Source organism: Grammomys surdaster, unplaced genomic scaffold, assembly GCF_004785775.1.
Source record: "Grammomys surdaster isolate TR1022 unplaced genomic scaffold, NIH_TR_1.0 213, whole genome shotgun sequence".
In the NCBI taxonomy this organism is placed as follows: domain Eukaryota; kingdom Metazoa; phylum Chordata; class Mammalia; order Rodentia; family Muridae; genus Grammomys; species Grammomys surdaster.
Genome location: NW_021604658.1, coordinates 2,211,698 through 2,232,744, shown reverse-complemented (window position 1 = coordinate 2,232,744; position 21,047 = coordinate 2,211,698). Strand labels below are relative to the sequence as shown.

At 39.6% G+C, this 21,047-nt stretch overlaps 1 protein-coding gene and 1 pseudogene across 8 annotated transcripts in view; both read right to left on the bottom strand.

Annotated features, from left to right (window-relative positions):
* Bcas3 (BCAS3 microtubule associated cell migration factor) overlaps positions 1–21,047 on the bottom strand; it is a 460,531-nt gene that overhangs the window by 310,893 nt on the left and 128,591 nt on the right. For all 8 annotated transcript variants that reach the window (XM_028772412.1, XM_028772411.1, XM_028772415.1 and 5 more), the window contains one exon: positions 9,790–9,923. In XM_028772412.1, the coding sequence (XP_028628245.1) occupies positions 9,790–9,923 (134 nt within the window). The remainder of the gene's footprint in view (positions 1–9,789; positions 9,924–21,047) is intronic.
* LOC114625225 lies at positions 11,868–12,016 on the bottom strand (annotated as a pseudogene).

Genomic DNA, 21,047 nt, shown 5'->3' with positions numbered 1-21,047 from the left:
CCAGACTTATAAACAGGAGAAGATGGGCGAAGCACCCATGCTCAGTCTCTGATTTCTCTGAGGTCATACTGTGACATATCCCACTCCTGCTACCTTGACCTTCCCACCATGGACTCCACCCACCCTCAACTGTCAGGCAAAACAAACCCTTTCTGAGTTGCTCCTTGTCAGGGGTTTCATCACAGCAATGAGACAAATAATTCATAGTTCGCAGTAACACATGATTGCTATAGAAAAACACCTTTCCCCCATAAGGCTGTATATGTGCAAAAATTGTAACCGATTTAATGGATATAAAAGCATGTTTAAAGGAGACAATATTGGTATGTAAGCATATGGATGACCTACACAAGTCTTTTCTTTATTATTTGTATTTGTTTCCTCCTTACTTTATTTACCCAATAGAGGACAAAAAGAACATTGGGTGCTTCACATTTTTTTTCATGTAAAAATTTAATATGGAAGTAGAAAATAGCCTGAAGAGGGGAAGTGGCAGGTGGAGTAAAGCCTTTCCTGTCCTGCTGAGGCCTAAGAAAGAACTAGATTTTTAGCCATGGAAGTGGAGAGCTGACAAGATACTGCACAACTCTAAGAGAGAGAATAGGTAATTGATGCCAGTATTGTCAGAGTCAGCAAGCTTATACTTATGCAAAGCACATAGAATAGTACCTGGCTGTCTTCAGTGGTATGGTGACAAGCTATCATTATGTCGCTGTAACAAACATGTTGCTATACATGAACCTCAAAGTTCAAAACACTTCCTAGGAATGCAGTCTCTGTGCTAAGTGACAGGCTTGGATTGGTTTTAATTCAGAAGTGAAGCTCTCAGAATAAACAGGGATGTCAATTCCGTTTGGTCTTAAAGACTTTAGCAGAGCTTCAGTAAGGAACTCACTGTGTTGGCTACTTTTTCTGTCCCTGTATTTAATGAGAGAGATAAAATCCAATCCTGGGAAGGCTTGGGGAAGGGTATCAAATAAACAATAGAAAAGAGAGCAAAGACAATTTTACCACAGTGCAGACCAGGAGCTCAACACTCTCACATTCTTAAGCTGGAAATATGGGCTTAGCCCCCAAGGATGTTAAATATTTGACATTAATTTATATAAAAAAACCAAACATTATAAAAAGCAGTGACTTTAAATTTTCTTTAGTACAACTATTAAAATTTTCTTCATCAAAGACATGAAATCCTCCATGTTTTCTGACAATAATCTAACCACAAATTAACAGAAATATAAAAGACTGGGGGGACTAGCATGGTCATTAAACAATACATTATTAAGTCACCCACAGATCAAAGCAAAAGCCTCACAAACATTGACAGACACATGGGGACAAATGAAGATGAATCGGAATATACAGCATGACCGCAGTGCAGTGTGAAGAGTCACAGCCAGGGACTGCTTACCTAGGAAGGACTCAGTCACCAAGCTCTCACACCCAAGGAATCATAAGAAAAATAAAAGAGACAAGAGTTCGTGTAGGAGAGGGCCAGGATGGGAGCAAAAACAATGGTATACAAAACAGACAACACCAAACAAATCAGGAACTATTCAAAACTGAAAAAGAGAAAAGAAAATTCACAGCTGACTTAAAAAGGCAGAGAAGGGCACTTACAGCTAAAGGTGAGCGAAGGTAAGAGCCACAACCCAGGAGGCGCCAGACAAGGAAACCAGCCAAACCTGAACATTTGTATCTCAGTAAACTCACACACTCAAAAAACACAGTTCTTCAAAATTTATAAACTGTCAAGTACAGCAAAGAAACTCAAAGCGTATAACCTTTTTGAGACAAAGAACAGTCCCCACAGTGATTTTTCTGAAGCAACTACACCCCAACTGTGTAAAATATGCAAGAGAAAAACCTTCAGGTCTAAGGCCAGGTAACCATTCTTCATCCTACTAACATGAGAATGGTCCACTCACAATCTATGTACATCAAACTAAGTTTTGCTGTGTGAGTTAACATCAGAAAAAGGTAAGAAACATGTTACTGGGGAAGTGGGGAGATTGCAACCATTTGCTTTACATTGCTGGAGAAAAAGTTAAGGAATCTCATCAAAAACAAAATCAAGGACTGGGGAGACAAATTAGCCAGGCATACACATTCTTTCTAGAAGTCTCTCTCTCTCTCTCTCTCTCTCGCTCTCTCTCTCTCTTGCTCTGTGTGTGTGTGTGTGTGTGTGTGTGTGTGTGTGTGTGAATAAATGTAATAATAACTAAAATTTTGAAAGTAATAACAAGAGAATTCCTGGTCTGCAACTGAGTCCCAGGACAGCAAGAACTGTACAGTGAGGCATTGTCTTTTAAAAAAAATTTAAAACAAGCCAGGTGTGGTGGCATAAAACACATCATCTCAGCATTTGTGAGGTAGAGATAAGACGAGATTTCAAAGACAGCTTGGGATAAAGAAGGCCCTGTTTCAAACACATCAACAAATTCAATAAAAGACCCCAAAACACCTTTAAGAGGTGAGCACTCCCACAAACTATGGAAGGCAGGATAAGACATAAACTTGCTACAAAAAGAGATCGGTTAAGTATTTTAAATTGGTGGTATAGACACAACCTACACATACAAAAAATGCTACAAATTTGAATATACACACATTGAACAAATGACTCTATGTAAATCTGGTTTATCAAAACAAGAATGGTAGAATCAATAAAATTTTGAATAATACTGTGGAACATTCTTCTCTGAACTTGTGACCATTATCTGGGCACATTAGTATTTTCTGTACAAGTGTAAATAAAGCTATAATCATTTCAATTTCAAAACAGAATGTGTTCCCATAGACCTGGTTCCTGTGACCAACTATCCATCATCCATGGTAGACATAAAGGAAGGAAGGGGAGACAGAAATGCCAGAGATTGAGGTTGAAACATGGCTTTGTCACGAGAGGAGACCTGGCTTATAGAAAGAAGGCACATCCTGCTCTGTGTGGATGTTCCCTGGACCCCAGCCCAGCATCTTGGAGGTGTGGCTCTGAGAGCAAAGCTTTCAACCTACCCAAAAGTTTGATTTGCTTGCCACCCAGAGAGTGGATAGCATCACCTCATTACAGTTGTCACTGGTACAGAGGCTAAAGCTCACACTGAATATGTGTGTGTTTCCATAAAGGACACACACAGGACTGTGTAGGCAGAAGGGAGGGATCACATAGTTCAAATCAAGCAGCTACATACCACTGAGGAAGTCTTAACTTGTTTAAATGGTTTTTTTTTTTTTTTTTCCAGAAATCTTCACCACCTACAGGTTCACAATCAACCACCTACCAGCCTGAGTAGCAAGAGCAACAGATAGTTCCATAAGGAACTCAGGCTACTGAGACCTGAGACATTATGTCAGTGCAACATCGCCACCTGCCCGAGGGAGAGGCTAAGTACATGTGCTTGCTTTTTTTTTTTTTTTTTTTTTGAGGTTAGCTATTTAAGGAGCTGCTAAGTTCTAACCAGAACTGAAGACCTGACCCAAGAAGGCCAGGAGCATACTGGTTCCACTTTGGGAAGGGTAACTGTGAAGGTGAAAGATGTCAGAGAAGTGAGTGGGATCAAAGGCTCAAAGGGGAGTGGTGATCTCAAGATCCAGGCTCCTACATTATCTCACATAACTCACATAGCTCCTCCCCAAAGCGCATGATGCCTTGACTAAGATGGACATGATGGTGTCCTCATGGTCAGGAGAGCTGTCTGACCTCAGTAACTCAGGAAGACTGAGGTATGCAGCAATTAGCACTGGGGAACCAATAATGGACATTTGTCTCACCTATTTGAATCAGAGAAAGACAAACAGTGAAACTGGAACAAGCATGCCAGTTCATTTAATATTGTCTACAAATGCTATGGGTTAAAAAAGTGGGTGAGGCCAAAGGCAGAGACAAGAAGAGATGTGCAGAATAAGTCCAGTAAAATTAATCTATACACAAAATTAAGAAGGGAAGACAACACAGACTGGGAAGACCCACAGTGAGCCCACAGAAGAACTGGAGAGAACTGCAAGGAATGGCTCCTTGATCATAACTCGTGTGTTTGCACTTCTTTGCAAGGTATGATCACAGTGACATACATCTTGTATCTCAGCACACCAGAGGTGAGGGTGTGAGCATCTGGAGGAGCTCATGGTCATCTACACATGGTTCCAAAGTCTGAGGCCAGGACTGAATAAGAGAGAGCCAACTGGCTCAGCAGGTCAAGGCAATTTCACCAACCCTGATGGAAAAACACAGACGCGAGGAGAGAACTCACTCTGATTTCCACAAGAACTAGCAAGGGAAAGCACATATGCACATTTGCGCACATACGTGTACACACACACACACACACACACACACACACACACACACACACTAAATAAATAAATATTTTAAACTGAGCACAGGCATTCATTACTCGCTGCTCTCTATGGATCCGGGAGCAGCTTCCTCAATCTCATCTCTCTCCTATCGTAATGGATTGTGTCTTCCAGATCTTCCAGACAAAAATGAAGCCTCCCTTCCTCAAGTTTCTTTTGTCAGTATTTTGTCACAGCTACAGGAAGAGTAACTGATACACTAGGCAAGCATTCTGCCAACTGAACTAGCTGATTCGTAAATGAAATCATAGATGCAAGGCAGCTCGTGTCTTCCACCCCTAATGGCTTCTTTCGGAGGGCCAGTGTTCCCACTTTAATGAACCGAAATTTATAAATTGCATGCTTTAATGGAGTTTACTATTAGTGTCACATTTTAAAAATATGTGCCAAACCAAAGGGACATTAGTTTCTTTGGTTTCCTTATAGAAGCTATGTGTTATTGGTTTCACACTTGTCCGTCATTCCTCTGAGTAAGATACATAGTTGACAATCAAGTGGACATATAAATCACAATGCTCCCAAATCCCTCCCAATTATTTGTATTTGATTGGTGGTTTTTTTGATTTGTATTGAGACAGGATCTTCCTATGCATCCCCAGTGGACCTAGAACTCAATATGAAGACTAGGATGACCTTTAACTTACAGTTTTCCTCTGCCTATCCTGTCTGAGAGCTGCAATTCTAGGTATGCATCATACTACACTAGACTCATGTAAATTCATTAAGTCTTTCTATCAGGTATGTACTACAGGGGAAATAATCTCATTGAGATTTTCATAGAAATTACAAACAAACTCAGAGGAAACTGACACTGCAAAGCTATAATGTATTCCATAGTCAGGTCTTTATTGATTCTCAGCAGTGCTTTCTAGCTCTCCCAGTATGGATATGGATATAATGTAGTATTTTTGGACAGAGAGAGAGAGAGAGAGAGAGAGAGAACACAGAGAGAGATAGAGGGAGAGAAACACAGAGAAACAGAGAAGGAGACACAGAGAGAGGGAAACAGAGAGAGTGAGGGCATCCATAACAGTGAGTGAACTCAGGGTTTTGCCTATGCTAGACAAACGCTGTAACTGCTAACCACCACCCCAGCCCCTTTTTCAGCTTTGAGGCACAGCCTTTCTGGTTTGTCCTCCTAAGTCACTGGGATTTTAGGCATACACATCAGACTTGTTCTTTGTGCTCTAACGTTTACCTTTTAACTTATTGTGTGCATATTTGAAAAGAGAAATTTATATTTTCTTCCAAGCCAATCATGTCTTCCTTGCATATAGCTTTACTCTCTCATTTCCTGATGACAGATGTGCCTTTCACATTTTTAGATGTCCCTGGCATTATTCTTTCCAGTTCTCTGTGCTCAGAATCTGTGGCTATGGTCTCCTAGAGCTGAATCTCATTAACACAGGGAGACAGCAAGCCCAACGGCAGTGCCCCTTCCCTCTCCTCAGTAAGCCCCAATGAAACATGTACAGGCTTCCACTTTTCTGGATAATTAACCTGAAGTTTAAAGAAAGTAATCCACTTATCTCAGCAAAATACACAGGGAAGCTGGAGGCACAAGGATGCAGAAGGAAGGCTATGGCAAAGTGTATGTTTTTAAAGATGAGAAAGGGACAGAAACCAAGCACAGATGACAGTCTAGACCACTGATAATATACTAAGATGCCTGGGAACTGCACACTTCAATAGTTTGTGAACAATATCTTAATAAACTGGAGGTTTGAGGAATGTATGGCATAACCAAATGAAGCAAAACCACAGCAAAGTGGCATTTCTGCATAAGCATTAGCACATAGTATTTGGAACATATAGACGCTAAAAATTAAATTTTATCACAAAGTTTTAAATAATAATATAATTAGCCTCATTTCAACTTCAGAATTAAAAAAGTATTAATTATACTACATTGTAAAACTGCTTTAATGTGAAAACACTAATAATTATGTTTCAAAAATGAAACTGCTATTTATCAAATAAATTACAGAATGGCAGGAGTAGACTTGAGTAAGACATGCCACAATCTATGAACAAAGTATCGCTACAGAGAACTTGAGCAAGCCACGCTGGAGCCTACTGACAAGGTATCAGTGAGACTCACACGGCTGTGGAGCAAGGGCATTCTCCGCAGAGCATATGTGCTTCAAGAGGAAAATTACTGTCAGATGCAGAGGATATCCCCAGTCAAAGACCACAAAACAACTTAATTCAACGTAATTAGATCCATATACTTTTTTTATTCCCTTGCCTGATTAAAGTGCCCTTGGAGTTCTTGGAAGAATTCAGAATAATACGATTTTTCAAGTACTAAAAGATGGCCAGATAAATCATGTGCCAGACAGATTTCATGATCGGTATTAAATTTTATCAGTTCAAAATAATTTTCAGTAGGACTTTATAACAATTAATTTTATGGTTACCAACTTAGGTCCTTGTATCTTTATGTTTGGCTTTTAGAAATTCTAAATTACAGGGTAGACTCTGAGCAAAATCATTGTTAATACTTTCTATTTCATTTGCCTACCTGATAAATAGACAAATGGTTGGCAATACCAAATATCAATGGGTGGGTGGGGGACTGCCCTAAGATTTACAAGATTGTTATTCCTCACTGAACATCTAGGTTTTGTGTTAAGTAAAAAATAATATTAAGGGCTGGAGAGATGGCTCAGTGGTTAAGAGCACTGACTGCACTTCCAGAGGTCCTGAGTTCAAATCCCAGCAACCACATGGTGGCTCACAACCATCTGTAATGAGATCTGATGCCCTCTTCTGGTGTGTCTGAAGACAGCTACAGTGTATTCATATATAATAAATAAATAAATCTTTAAAAAAATAATATTAATAGAAACAAGTCATTAAAAATGGGTTAAGTGTTTAAACATTCAGATTCTCAATGGTTTTGATGAGGCTGAGGGATGCCTAAAAGCAAAACAGGTTTCATAAGAGAATAGGAAATTGAACTGTGTCTAGAGATGTGAACTCCACATAAAATATACTCATCTCACACTGCACCACTGCTCAAAGCAAAGAATGATGCTGGACATAAAGAAGTCAGTTCCACAGCAAAGAATGCTCAAGACATGACAGATATGTTAAGACAAGTCTGAGATATATTCCAGGCCATGTCAATAGCTGCCCACTTTCCAAATCTGGACCACTCTAAATGCTAAAATAACTATTGAACAAATATATGCTTCTTAAAGAAGAATTTTTAAAAAAAGAAAATACCCTGACCAAATAATTAGCAGAACTGAAGACTTGCTCTCCCACCAAGCAGAGGCAAGAGGAAGGAAGCTTCCAGACCAGCCTAGGGAACACAGTGAGAACCTATCTCAAAAGCCACAGTCTACCTCAGAATAAAATGAGAATGCCAACACTCATCACAACTGAGGAAGACTCCACAGAAGAAATGGGCTGTGACATTCAATGTGCTGAAATCGTAAAGCCAAGAAATAATGAGCCGTTCCTGAAAGAAACAGACTTAAAATACAACAGCTTACTGTTCTGGGTTAGATTCTGCTGCTGTTTGTTGGAACAACAACAAATGACATTGAACTGGGGTTGACAGTTAAGTTAAAAGGACAGAACTATTTTTACTTAGTATTTTAGAGGCTTCTTATGGTTACAGAAGAAGATGTTCTCATTTGCAGAGGACACATGCTCACAGTGGGATGTAGGGCCATGCTGACCATTAAGAGCTGGGCTGGGCCAAAACTCAGGGGTAGAGTGCTTGGCAAGCATTGTAAGAGGGCCTGAGTTTGACTGCTGGTCCAGCAAAAAATAAAAATAAATAAAAACCTGAGAGAAAATATGTCTGGTTTACTAAAAGCCTAAAATACACAAGAATCAATAAGGGACAACTTATTTTAAAATAAAATCCCAGTATTTATTGAGACAGACAAGTATCATAAAGTTAAAATAGTCTGCATATTAGAAAATAGTGTCTCTAGCTGTGTGTCCTCACCTCCCACCCCCTTTCCCATGCAGATGAACAAGCTGGTGTCAAACACATCAGGAAGCCTCAGCTGGTTCCCTTTGCTTTCATCTATCCAGTGGTGAGAACGCAGATACTGTCACCAAGTCTAGTATAACAATGCTGAATTCTAAAATGTAGCATTATGTGGTGAGGGCTGGGATGTATAAAGCCACCAGCTTACGGAGAACAATTCACCATAAGATTTTATGCTGGTAAGAAGAAGATGGTGCCTGCATTGTGATGTTAAGAATAGAATATTAGCCAGGCATGTTGGTGGTGCATATCTTTAATTCTAGCGCTCTCTCTCTCTCTCTCTCTCTCTCTCTCTCTCTCTCTGGTTTTTCGAGACAGGGTTTCTCTGTATAGCCCTGGCTGTCCTGGAACTCACTCTGTAGACCAGGCTGGCCTCAAACTCAGAAATCCACCTGTCTCTGCCTCCCAAGTGCTGGGATTAAAGGCCTGCGCCACCACCGTCCGGCTAATTCTAGCTCTTAAGAGACAGAGGCAGACAGATCTCTGTGAGTTCAAGAACAAATTGATCTACAGAGTGAGTTCCAGACCAGCCAAAGCAACATCGTGAAACCCAGTCTCAAAAAACAAAATGAACAAAAACCAAAATTGAATACACGTAAGGATCCTGGTATAGTTCCTAGTAAAATAACCAGTATATTCTATACAGGAAAGTATTGTGAAATGCATGCTTGCAGAGAATTTACATATCTGTAGGAATAAATGTTTAAAAATTAGCTCCCACACACTATGGTGATCCACAGCTGTAATCCAAGCACTGGGGAGGAGGAGGACTGGAGATCAAGGCTACACATAGCGACAGAGCAAGTTCAAAGCCAATCTGTGTAATGAGACCCTGTCTTAAAATATATGAAGAAACAAAAGAAAACTAGCTCTTAAAAGAAAATACGTATGTATTTACAATACCATAAATAAACACAAAGTGCCTAGCAAAGAGCTCCTCAGAAACAGAAATCAGCTGGGTTTCATTTGGAGCAAAAAAGGGAGATAGGAAAAAGAATAAGGATAAGAAAAAGCTGATCTACTCACGTGTCAACATTCTTAAAAAGATAACTTTATTATTTAACAGCGTGTATTTGTATGAGTGTCACAGCATGCAGGTGCCCACAGAAATTTAAAAGAGAACACTGGCTCTCCTTCATGCCTGCCTGTGGATGCAGGAGGTTGTGAGCTGCTTGGGGTGGTTCTAGGATCTGAACATGGGTCCACTAAAGAACACCAAGAACCATTTTTCCGGTAGGTTTTTTCTTATGTATTCACTGGGTACACTAGATATCTTTCCACAATTTACTAGAACTTACTTTATTACACAGAATATTGTTTCCTCATAAACACTAATCTCTAAATTGATATGAGTCTCCAATGATCTCAAATGCCATACTAGTCCAAAAAAATCAATCCCTTCAGGAAGAGCGCACACTTACTTTCGCCTCAGTCTCTCCCCTGTGAAGCGTGTACAGATGATGGACAGCACACTGTGATGATGACCAAGGATGAGTCAGGATTTGGAAGACATGAAAGTCATGGCCAAGAGTGTCTGTTGTGACTAAAAGCATTCCTGGAAGATAAAAAAGCAAAGGATAAAAATAAAAGTAATTATCTATGTGTATAAGATACTTACAGAAGAAACTAGTCCTATTCTTAAGTATTATGAACAGGGGAAAGCATATTAGTTATAAAATGAAATAATTAAAATAAAGCACATTTCTGTAACATCACTACAATATCAACAGAGTGAAGCTACTAAACGGGGGGGGGGATGTCCTTTATGAGCAGTAAGAAGAAATTCTATTTACAGAAATTATAAAGTTCTGAGCAATCGTCAGAACATGTGTGAGGACTGGGAAGACAGTAGGGCTGCTGTGGTGAGGTGATAGCTTCTACCTGAATGAGATCAAAGCCCCAGAACTCACATAAAAACGCCCAGCCTGGTGGTGCAGCACTGAAGACATGGAATACGAGGATCCCTGAACTCACTAGCCAGTCTAGCCTATGTGGTGAGCTGCAGGCCAACGAGAGACCCTGCCTCAAAGAAGTGGACAGCACCCTGAGCATAGCAGCCAATGCTGCTCTGACTGTGATACACATGCACATATGCAACCAAAACACAATTAAAAAAAGAACAATGAAAGTGAAACTATGTTTCAATATACACTAATGAAACTAAGAAATTAGTGTAATTTACTCAATTAAAAATAGCCTTTACTGAGTTAGTGTGGTATCACACATCTCTACTCCTAGCTAGTCAAGAGACAGGGGCAAAGGGATCATTTGCACCGAGGAATTCAAGAATAGCCTGGACAAAAGAAGAGATCCTGCCCCCAAAATAAACAAACAAAAGGCACACACACACACACACACACACACACACACACAGGAAAATACATGTATATAAATAGGTATAATTTTAGTAATTAATACAGTAAAAAGTAATCTCTACCCTTGCATGATATTTATAGAAATTGCTAACAGTACTTTCTATAAAGCATATTCTTGACTTTGAAAAGGTGTCATGGTCATGAGTTACAAAGACTGTCCTAGTTTTAAGCCAGTGAATCAAGAAATAACCCATCTATCCAATTTCCAAAGCCAAAGAAAAAAGTTACAAAGGGCTATTGTTTAGTAAACAGGATTTGTGTGTGTACATCTATCTGTTTGGATATTTAAACCATGTCTACAGAGTTCCTGATTTGTACACAGAAGTCTCTGGGTTAAATCTCTAGCATGAAAAATATATTAATAAACAAAGTTGTTGTCCCCACATATGACACAGAAGTTGCATGGTTAGACACAGGTATACAGTGTGTAATTGAATCAGGTTAAACTCTTGACCCTTCATCATGTCTTCATAGGGAAGACTTAACACAACCTTTGTGAACACGCAGTCTGGCTCTGTCCCCTGCAGTCACATTACATAGCAACCTCCTGATAGTCTTGGTAACCAATGCACAGGAGACTGCAGATGCTGAGTGGGGGAGTTTGTGCTTCTGTGCTCCTGTGACTGGCTACTTCAAACAACAATGTGCCATCTTTTTCCTGATTATTATTCCATCATGTATAGGAGTCCCTGTATTAATTGCTAACCTGAGTTCTGAAATTTGATCCTCCTGTCTGGGAGTACAGGAAAAGCTACTGCATGCCACTTTGTCAGATTACCGACCACTGGCATCTCTCTATAATCCAATATGACTTTAATTATTTCATTTACTACATTCTCACATAGTGCATTAATCAGTGGGGTGGAATTTCAGTTCATGTTAATTAATTTATCTGTTTGTCTCCTTACTTCTTTGCTTGGCTTTGAGTAGAAGGACGTTTATTTCTATTTTGGATTCTTTACTACACTACTACTGTGTCATTGATGACAACACTTTTCCAGATAGTTTCTCTGTGTAGCCCTGGCTGTACTGGAAATCACTTTGTGGACCAGGCTGGCTTCCAACCTTGAGATCCTCCTGCCTCTGCCACAGCCTGGATCTTTAGAATTATTTTTAAATGGGCTGGGGAAGAATGAGAACACAGTTTCCAGCTACCACAAATTATGCAGCTGAGCTTCCTATATTTGAGGAAATCACAGGGGTTGGCAAACCCATAGGTTAGAGGATGAAAATGGCCTTCCTGACCATGGTGTCTCCTCTTACAGGGAAATAAGAAAACTGTCTTTTTAATATTGAGCTGTTTTGCTTTAAGCTGTGGTTTTGAGGACGGATCCCTTTATACTCTGACTGTTCCTGGGTGTACGCTGCACACACCTAGCTCCAGGGTCTGTCCCTTTGTGTTTTTGTGCAGAGTGTTTTGCTGTCATGCAATAAAAAAGGGCATCAATGAGTGGCACAGAGGTAAGATCTATCACTAACACAGGAGGATGCAGTCCATCTGAGGGTAAGATTTCCCTGGCTAAATGTAGCTCTAGGTAATACACTATGAATCAAATACCATTTTTCTGGCTATATACATTTTAATAGATGAAAAGTAGAAACTATTATATTAACAATGGGTAATAATTACTTAATACACACATTAGGTTCTCTCCCACCATACCTAGCTATAGCCATGGGGTCCCCTCCCACACCTGTCTTCTTGAGAGCCAAGCTATGTGTATTTGTACTCAAGGCATGCTTTTCCCACTCCTACGTTTATGCTCAGTCACAGGAAGTCTGGATAACACAACTCAACTGCTATCTTCTGACTCTAACTTTCTACAAAAATCAGTTTGGGGCACTTTACAAACAACAGAAACATCACTGTAATGGGAGAAAAAAAAAAGAGGAGCTTGTATTTATAGTAAACGAACGCTCACAAACTTCAGATGAACATTAAGATCAGCATTCTCCTCAGAATGAGCATTTAAATGAAAGGCTGACCAAACCAGGCCACTCCTGTTCTACATGTGAAAGGCAATCACACATGACCATTTTAAAGACTGATCTGTCTAGCTGTTCCTATGTCAACCACTCTTGTAGAGGAACAGACCTTACCATGTGCACCTCTATATGCACGCAGATCCTACCTCAGAAGCTGTCCTCTTCCATTCATCCAAACAAACTTGGCTTTCGAAACTTTTAGAATATAAAAACTTGAAAAGGCAGAGAGAAAAGGAAGAAACAGCTAGTATATTTCTACAGAATCAAGAGTTTTGTTTTTTTTTTTTAATTTACAATTTCCTCTTTTACATACATACTGAAAAGGAAACAGTAGGCTCTTCTTTTCTGGAAAACAAGTTTTAAAGCACATATACATAAAAGGAAAAAGTCATACAGCATAGACTGCGGCTTGAGAACTATTTATGCAGCATCAGAAGACTAAACCAGACGCTGGCCTGGCCATAAACTAAACCCACGCCCCAAACGAGGTGCCAAGCCACAAAAAGCATTTGCGTCATCTGGGAATACAAGGAAAAGAAGGGCTTCTAATTATAGGGCCTGGAAGCGGAAGCCCGGAGTGATTAGCGATTTAGGCGCTGCTGTGTGTTTATCTGGAAGCTTCCTCTCCCTCACTCGCAGCCTCAAGTTTGATAGATGAGCTTCAGTGTTGGAGGGTGGGGACTGAAGACGCTGATGGAACGTGGTGTTCTCTAAAGTTTCAGGGAGCTGCAGAAGAATGAGCACTAAGGCTGTTGTGGCTTCTTCAGAGCTAAGTCTTTTCAAATGGGAGAAGCTGGTTAGACCAAAGAGTGAAATTAAAGACTAGCAAAACAGCAGTGAGCACAGGCTATAAAATCTTGGAAACATGATTTGTCCTTTTTTCCAAAATCCTATCTATTTATAACACCTATCTAATTGAATGGTTCTTCATGTACACACACTAGAAATCAAAGACAAATTACCCGTTATTCACACTCTCTTCCAAAAGATTCATAAGCACTGAAAACAGGGTCAGACAGAAGTCTTTATGGGTCACACTTTAGTACTCATAAAACAAGTTTTACCAATTATATTTTACCATTAATTTTTGAAAGGTATTATTTCTGATCTATACTTGTAAAGTTGAAATGGCATATAGTCAAATTTGTAAAATAAATAAAAAAAATAGAATCACAATATTGATAGAAATCCTTATACAGCTCAGGTTCATCACAACAATGGTCTCAAAGCTCAAAGTCCCCATGTACCCAGCACCTATTTAACTATCACACTACCCCCTCCTTCTCTCCCACCACCCCAGTTCTCTCTCCCTCTCTCCCACTCCCCCCTCTCTCTTTGTCCCTCTCTCTCTGCCTCCCCCCCTCTCGGAGACTTTGGCTTTGTTGTGTGTTTTTGTTTGCCATTTATGGCTGGAGCCACATATTATGCACGTTCCCTGTTCCTGGCCTAAACATCCAGCCCCCAGAGCATCAATTTCTCCAGCAGTCACAGAAGCATGTTGCTTAGCCTTTTTAAAGACACTGATAATCAAACCCATCAATGTACTCTTCTTATTTAGGAGACAAGAATGTAAATCTTTATAAAACATACTACAAAACATCCTGTGAGAAACACTGAAGTAAACAGAGCTAAAAAACAACAGAGATGATTGACCAGATGCCATCTTAGAGTTGTCTATATCTCTAATGAACATAGGTTAAAAATAAAGACAATATTACACACATACATTTCACAGGGACAAGTCTGACTCACTTTTTCTTTAACTTACATCCAGCCACTTCGGCAGTTAAAGAATAAAAGGTTGAACTTTTTTGGATTCTGGAAATGCCTCTGGCTCTCTCCCTTAGGTTTCAGTGTTGAGTACTGTGAGCTAGGCATGCCTGCACAAACCTAATCCCAGGCCTCAGGCTGAGGTAGCGGCATCACATACATGATCAAGACCAACCTGAGCAACACAGAATATTCCTAATTTCTTGAGCCTTATTAACACATAATTTACATACAATGAATGCATTCATTTGTAAATGTTCATGCTTACAAGTCTAATATATCAACACAGTTATCAAAACTAAGATAGAGGCATCAGAAATATATCCCCAGTGTGTACAATTGTCCATCCCCTCCCCATCACCCAGGCTAACCACAGATTTCTTTCCTGAAATGTATTCATACTGCCTGCTTTAGAACTGAGATGGTACATAAGACCTTGTCAAAAAGCACTCACAGAGGATTTTCTGGGTCTATTCACCAGAAGCAAGAGCAGCTTGACATCACAGAATAGGACACACTGCCATCTCCATACCCACTCTCCAGGGTTCCCGTTTTCTGAACACTGTCACTCAAACTGCTATTTATTCAGTACTAACACTACTTTCTGTGTGGCTATGTTTCATTTCTCTGAGTTAATTATGTAAAGGCAAGATGCTGTGGTCAGATATTAAATGCTTGACTCTACTAGACAATGCCAAGCTGTGTTTTGAAAATGACAATCATCTTACATTTCCGAGATGCTTAGAAACTTCAACCATTGTATGTCTTTATAAATTGCAATCATTCCAGTGGCTAATCTGTTGTATTTCCTGGTTTTTGTTTGCATGTTGCTCCACTCTACGGACATTTACATCACGACTTTCACAAATTTCAAACTAAGTTTTCTTACCACGTAACTGTATTTGCTTAAAATTTATTTTATTATTTTTAATTATGAGCAAGCAGAGACACATGAGTGCAGGTGACCTCTGAGTCCATGAGAGAGCACTGGATCCCAGACGGCAGGCAATATATGTTCTGAAGTCTAAGGAGAAAAGCATCTGTGTCCTCTATTAATATGGAACAAAGTAATACTAGGTCCTCCAGATCGATAGGTAGCCAGACCTAGTGAGATTACACCTCTAAACCCAGAGCTTGTATGCTGAATACTTAACAACATTCATCCCATGGAAAATTATACACAGATATAACTCAACTACAGCTAAGTTAATGCCTCAAGTAATATTTAACTTATAGCAAGAGACTAGACTACTCTGAATGAGGCAACCTCCAGGCTGAAACCTCTCACTGAAGAGCAGAAGTTGGTTATCTCGAAATTTAAATCAGTTTCTCTCTGTATTTTTTGAGACAGAGTTTCTCATTGAATCTGGAGTTTGGAGTTCACCAATTCAAACCACAGCTGACTCCCCAGAAATCCCCAAGTATCCTCTGTGTTTGCCCTCCCATGGCAGGATTATAGGCACATATTGATTGCCACATTCAGCTTTATCCACATGGGTGTTGGGGAACCAAACTTGATTCTTCATATTGCTGTGGCAAACATAGCACTGACTGAGCCATCCACCAGTGCTGAATGAGGCAACCTCCAGGCTTTCAGTCTACGCAGTACCCAACTGCATGCATTCACACTGCCTACTACGTCAGTGTTAACCGACCATAGCTACGCAATCAAGTAAGGATGGGCTACTGCAAATTCAGAGTTGCTTTAGAATTTTCATATATTTGAAATTATGGTAATGTAATAAGATATTTACATTGTATAATATATCCATGTACATCATATAATATATAAAATGTGTAAGATAAATACATCACTACCTAATGTAAAACAAAAATACTACTTTTTCTTTTCAAAGTATCAGGTACTATACTCACTAATCCTAATTCCCACTAAATTTCCTCCAACTCTCACAGGATGACAGTGTGACAACTGAAAAGGAGCAAAAAAAAAAAAAAATGGAATAACTAACCCTGATTTAAACAGCACTTTGATGAAACCAGACAGTAAATGCAAATCTGTAATGGAATAAAAACTCCATGCTGGGTGCAGTGGTAGTGCAGGTGATATTCTTCAAGCCACCTTTGCAATGTTAAAATGCTGATGAACAGTGCTGTCAGATGAAAGTTCTCATACCTTATTATTCTTTAAAATCCTACGACACAGCCAACGTGGTGGCTTATGACTGTAACCCTAACTCTTGGGAGACTAGATAAGAAGAAATAACAAATGCATATATGAAATCATCAAAGAACAAATAGTTTTAAAGAATCACCTTTTACCAGGCTAGGAAACAAACTGAGGTACAAAGTAGATTGGAGTATACAGTGAAAGTGTATAAAATACAACTTAAAAATACAACTATGAAGCCGGGCAGTGGTGGCGCACACCTTTAATCCCAGCACTTGGGAGGCAGAGGCAGGCGTTTTTCTGAGTTCGAGAGTTCGAGGCTAGCCTGGTCTACAGAGTGAGTTCCAGGACAGCCAGGGCTACACAGAGAAACCCTGTCTCGAAAAACCAAAACCAAAACCAAAAAAAAAAAAAAAAAAAAATACAACTGTGAGTCTTTACAGACATTAGTAAAAACTAAAGACAGGGAGTTTCATTGACAGTTTGCAATAGTCAATGGGAACATCTTCTGTGGCGAAAAAAATCAAACCTCTTTAACAATCAGTTTCCAAACAGACACCTTTTCTCAAAACACAGAATTTAGAGTAACCAGGAGAATTTCTATTCTTTTAAAGATGCAGCTAACCATCCAAAGGCTAAATGTTTTACTGGAGCCTTCACATTCATTTCATTAACATGTGAAAAAGCAATGTTCCTGCTGAGGAGGAGTAATTATTTAAACCTTCTTGTGTTACACTTCATAGCTCCAGAAGCTCAGCTGGCAGAAGCGACACCTCTGCAGAGCATGACACTCTGCAATGAAGATGACTTCTCTGGTTTTCTCACTGACGGCCACTCCAGAGGTTTAGCCCACAGGTGTCTGCATCAGTGCACCCAGTTGGGGAACTCTTTCTGTCATTTCTGATTCCCAATTTAGTACAGAGTACATCTCTCCTGACAGCTAAGGTCATATGGTGTGGAACATACTCGCCTACTCGCCTATTTCTCGAATAAAATGTAATTTCCATAGGATATTTTCACATCTATTATAGAGTTTAATTTTGAATATCTTTATAATGTTCACATGGCAGCATCGGCCATCCGAACAGTTTAGAGGAAATAACGGCTACTTAAAGAATAATTTAGAAATGAGTGGATTTTACTCAATACATTAATTGAAAAAAAATATTCTAACTCGGCAATGCTAGAGTTTTTCATAATTATGAAAAACTCTAATGGAATTAATAAATATTTGTTCAGTGTAAATTCATCTAGAACTAAGCTAACAGCTCAGTAAACAAAAAAGTGCTTACTTCTAATCAGAATGGGTTAGGAGATATCCTTACTGATGAAAAACATATTAAAATATATTGAAACATATACCACAGCGAAGAAGGTAAAAAGGGGGGCAAAGAATACCTGGTGAGGTGTCACTGTGTGTTCAGATAGGGTTTCAGACAGCAATTTTATACCCTCTTTTATTGATTAGAAAAGGGAGGAAGAATCTGTGCAGGGCCAACAACATAAAGTGACTGCTTGTGTGAACTGAAACAGGAGGAATATGGAGGACATAGGACTTCATGAGGTTCAGAGAAGGCTTCTTGTATGACACCTGAAATGAGGCACACAGCCACAGAATAAATGGTGCAACATATTAGACAGACAGATGGACGGACGGACAGACAGACAGGGAGAGGGACAGGGAGGGGGAGGACAGGGAAGAAAAGGAGAGGGAGAGGGACAGGGACAGGGACAGGGACAGGGACAGGGAGGGCTAGATGTGGAGCTTGAAGTTGTTTGTCCTTTTCCTCTCCACTTTATTTTTAACAACAGGGTCTACCATGGAATTCCTAGACTGAGGCAGGAAGATACCAAGTTACAGCTGAGATTTGGCAGAAGTGGGAGGTATAGGGAAAGAATTCCATTTTTTTCCCCTCTGAGAAAAACCATTAAGACAAAAGAAATGCAATTTCTTACTGATTAGAAAAGAAGAAATATGTCTATAACAAGAATGGAAAGGAGGAGAACACAATTCACTAAGCAGAGAGTACCAACTAAAGGAGGAACATTACAGAAAGAAGAGGGGAGGATGGGAAGGAATATGGGAGGGAGGGAGAAAGGCATGTCAGAAAAGAGCAAAACTAAAAAGGAATCAAGTCTCTGTAAAGTCCTAACCACAGATTGACCTGACACAGAAGATCAGATGTGAAGATCCAGCTCAGGAAAGAGGCAGGGCCTCTGTGACCTGTGACCTGTGAGAAAAAAGGCAGGGTTCCGTATCTCCCAGCGGCTAGAGTGCACACATATGAGCAGGGAATAGGAAGAAACAACAGCTTAATGGCTGCAGACATGGCTCAGAAGATCAGAGTTAGGTTCCCAGCACCCACAATGTGGCGAACAAATGTCCCTCTGTGTGCATCTCATGGTACACATACTTACATGCAGACAAAATACCAATATACATAAAATAAAACAAACACATCATTTTTTTAAAGCAACAGCTTAAATGTTCTGAATTTGGTAAGAAGAAGTGGGCCATAAACTAAACTGGAGAGTGGGTGCTGAACTGGGGAAGGGACAAGCCCTGTCCTAGGGCTGTACCCTGTGATGCAAAAGGACATCAGGAAAGGGTGAGCTCGTGGAGAGAATGGCCCTGTGTGGACTCTACTTCTTGCTCAATTGTGCTAAAATCCTAAAACTGCTTTTTAGCAGAAAAGTTCTCTAGAAAATGTAACTCATTTTTTACCTAAATAATTGAAAGCAACAGACATATACCACCCATATTGAATCTACAAAGGTCTCAGCAAGGCATCTCCAAACAAATCATAAATACTACCATTAAAATATTTGTTTTGATTCTGGACTCAGAGTCTCAGCTAATAAACAAGTGTGGGAATGTGAAATTAAAAAGCAAACTGAACACAGCTGCTCAACAAGAAGTTTCACAAGCCTGTTTACTGGCATCCCTAATTTTGTTTCTGAAAGGTCCCACAGAACAGAGCCGGCAGCGACCAGCCATCGGGGCGACTTTCCTCACTAACCTGTACTGTAGTGGTACTCCGCCATGGATGGTTGACAGAATTCTTACATTGCCCAGGAGATGGCCGAAGGTCTGGTTTGTTTTTACTTCTATTGTCCACATATTTTATATCACATAACTGTCATCTAAGACTGTCTCTTTTTAAAGAAAAAAACTAAAACAAGTTTACATACATCATATCCTTGAGTATAGTATGATTCATAAAGTAAGATGGCCTGAGAAGGCCCAGCGTTAGAAACAAAATGCCACCAACTTCTTTCATGTGTTTTGATTGTTTAAGAACTTCCCTTAACTGTAATATTCCAACAAGCACTATTGTTATTTGCTATCTATTATAAGCCCAATGAAAATGTCAGTTTTAAATGGCAAGGCATAGAGAGGGCTAAAATTAGAGAGGTAAAATCTCAGGATATAAATGAATTTAGGCAAATGCTTGAGTAAAGATGAACTGGTTCATTTAGTAAAGAATTTAAAACTTGCTGTTCAATAAAAGCCAATAAATTGAAATGAAAGAATCAAATACACCAAATGGGTTAATTTAAATACAAAAGGTGCATACTGCATTAAGATCCATTCAACTTATACAACCCAAGTCATAACAATAGAATTCTGCCAGCGAAGGGAGAAAATCTTATTTTGTATCATTATGCGTAATACCCAGCTCTGTAGTGAATCTATAAAGGAGAATTCAAAAGTAACAAAAGATTATCTCTGCTATTCCGAACATTTAAACTAAACAGAGGAAAAGGAATCACAGCCATCTATTTAGACACCTGTGTATGTGAACACACACACCTAAATACAAGAAGGAACAGAAAACACTGAGAAGCCAGACAGAACACTAATAAAATCTGGGAATGTGGACCAAGCCTATGCCTCACCACCCCAGACTAAGGATGGAGGCCACTTGGGCTACATATGAGAGAAAAAAGGAGGTCACCTGATGACAAGTGCTTACTAAAGAAAGCCATGGCTAACCAGGTGACTCTTTATAAGATCTAGGTGAATGGAAGCAACTGCATACACCTCTGTCAGGGGCTAGAGAGAGGTAGCATTTAACTGATCTCATGGAGGACCTAGGGTCCGATCCCAGCACCCACATGGGCTCACATCTAGCTGTAAGTCTAGTGCTAAAGGACCACCTTCTTCTGGTCTCCAAAGGGCACTGTATACACATGTACGCATCCAGGCAACACCATCATACAGATACACGTTAAAGAAATCTCCACCTACAAACTACAATATACAAACTAGTTGAACAAGATTTCATTATAAAAATCACCACCTAAATCAAATATTATACACATAGAGAACATTTTTAAAACCCTACTGTACTGGCTGGTTTTGTGTGTCACCTTGACACAAGCGAGAGAAAAAATAGAGAAAAAGAGAGAAAAAAGC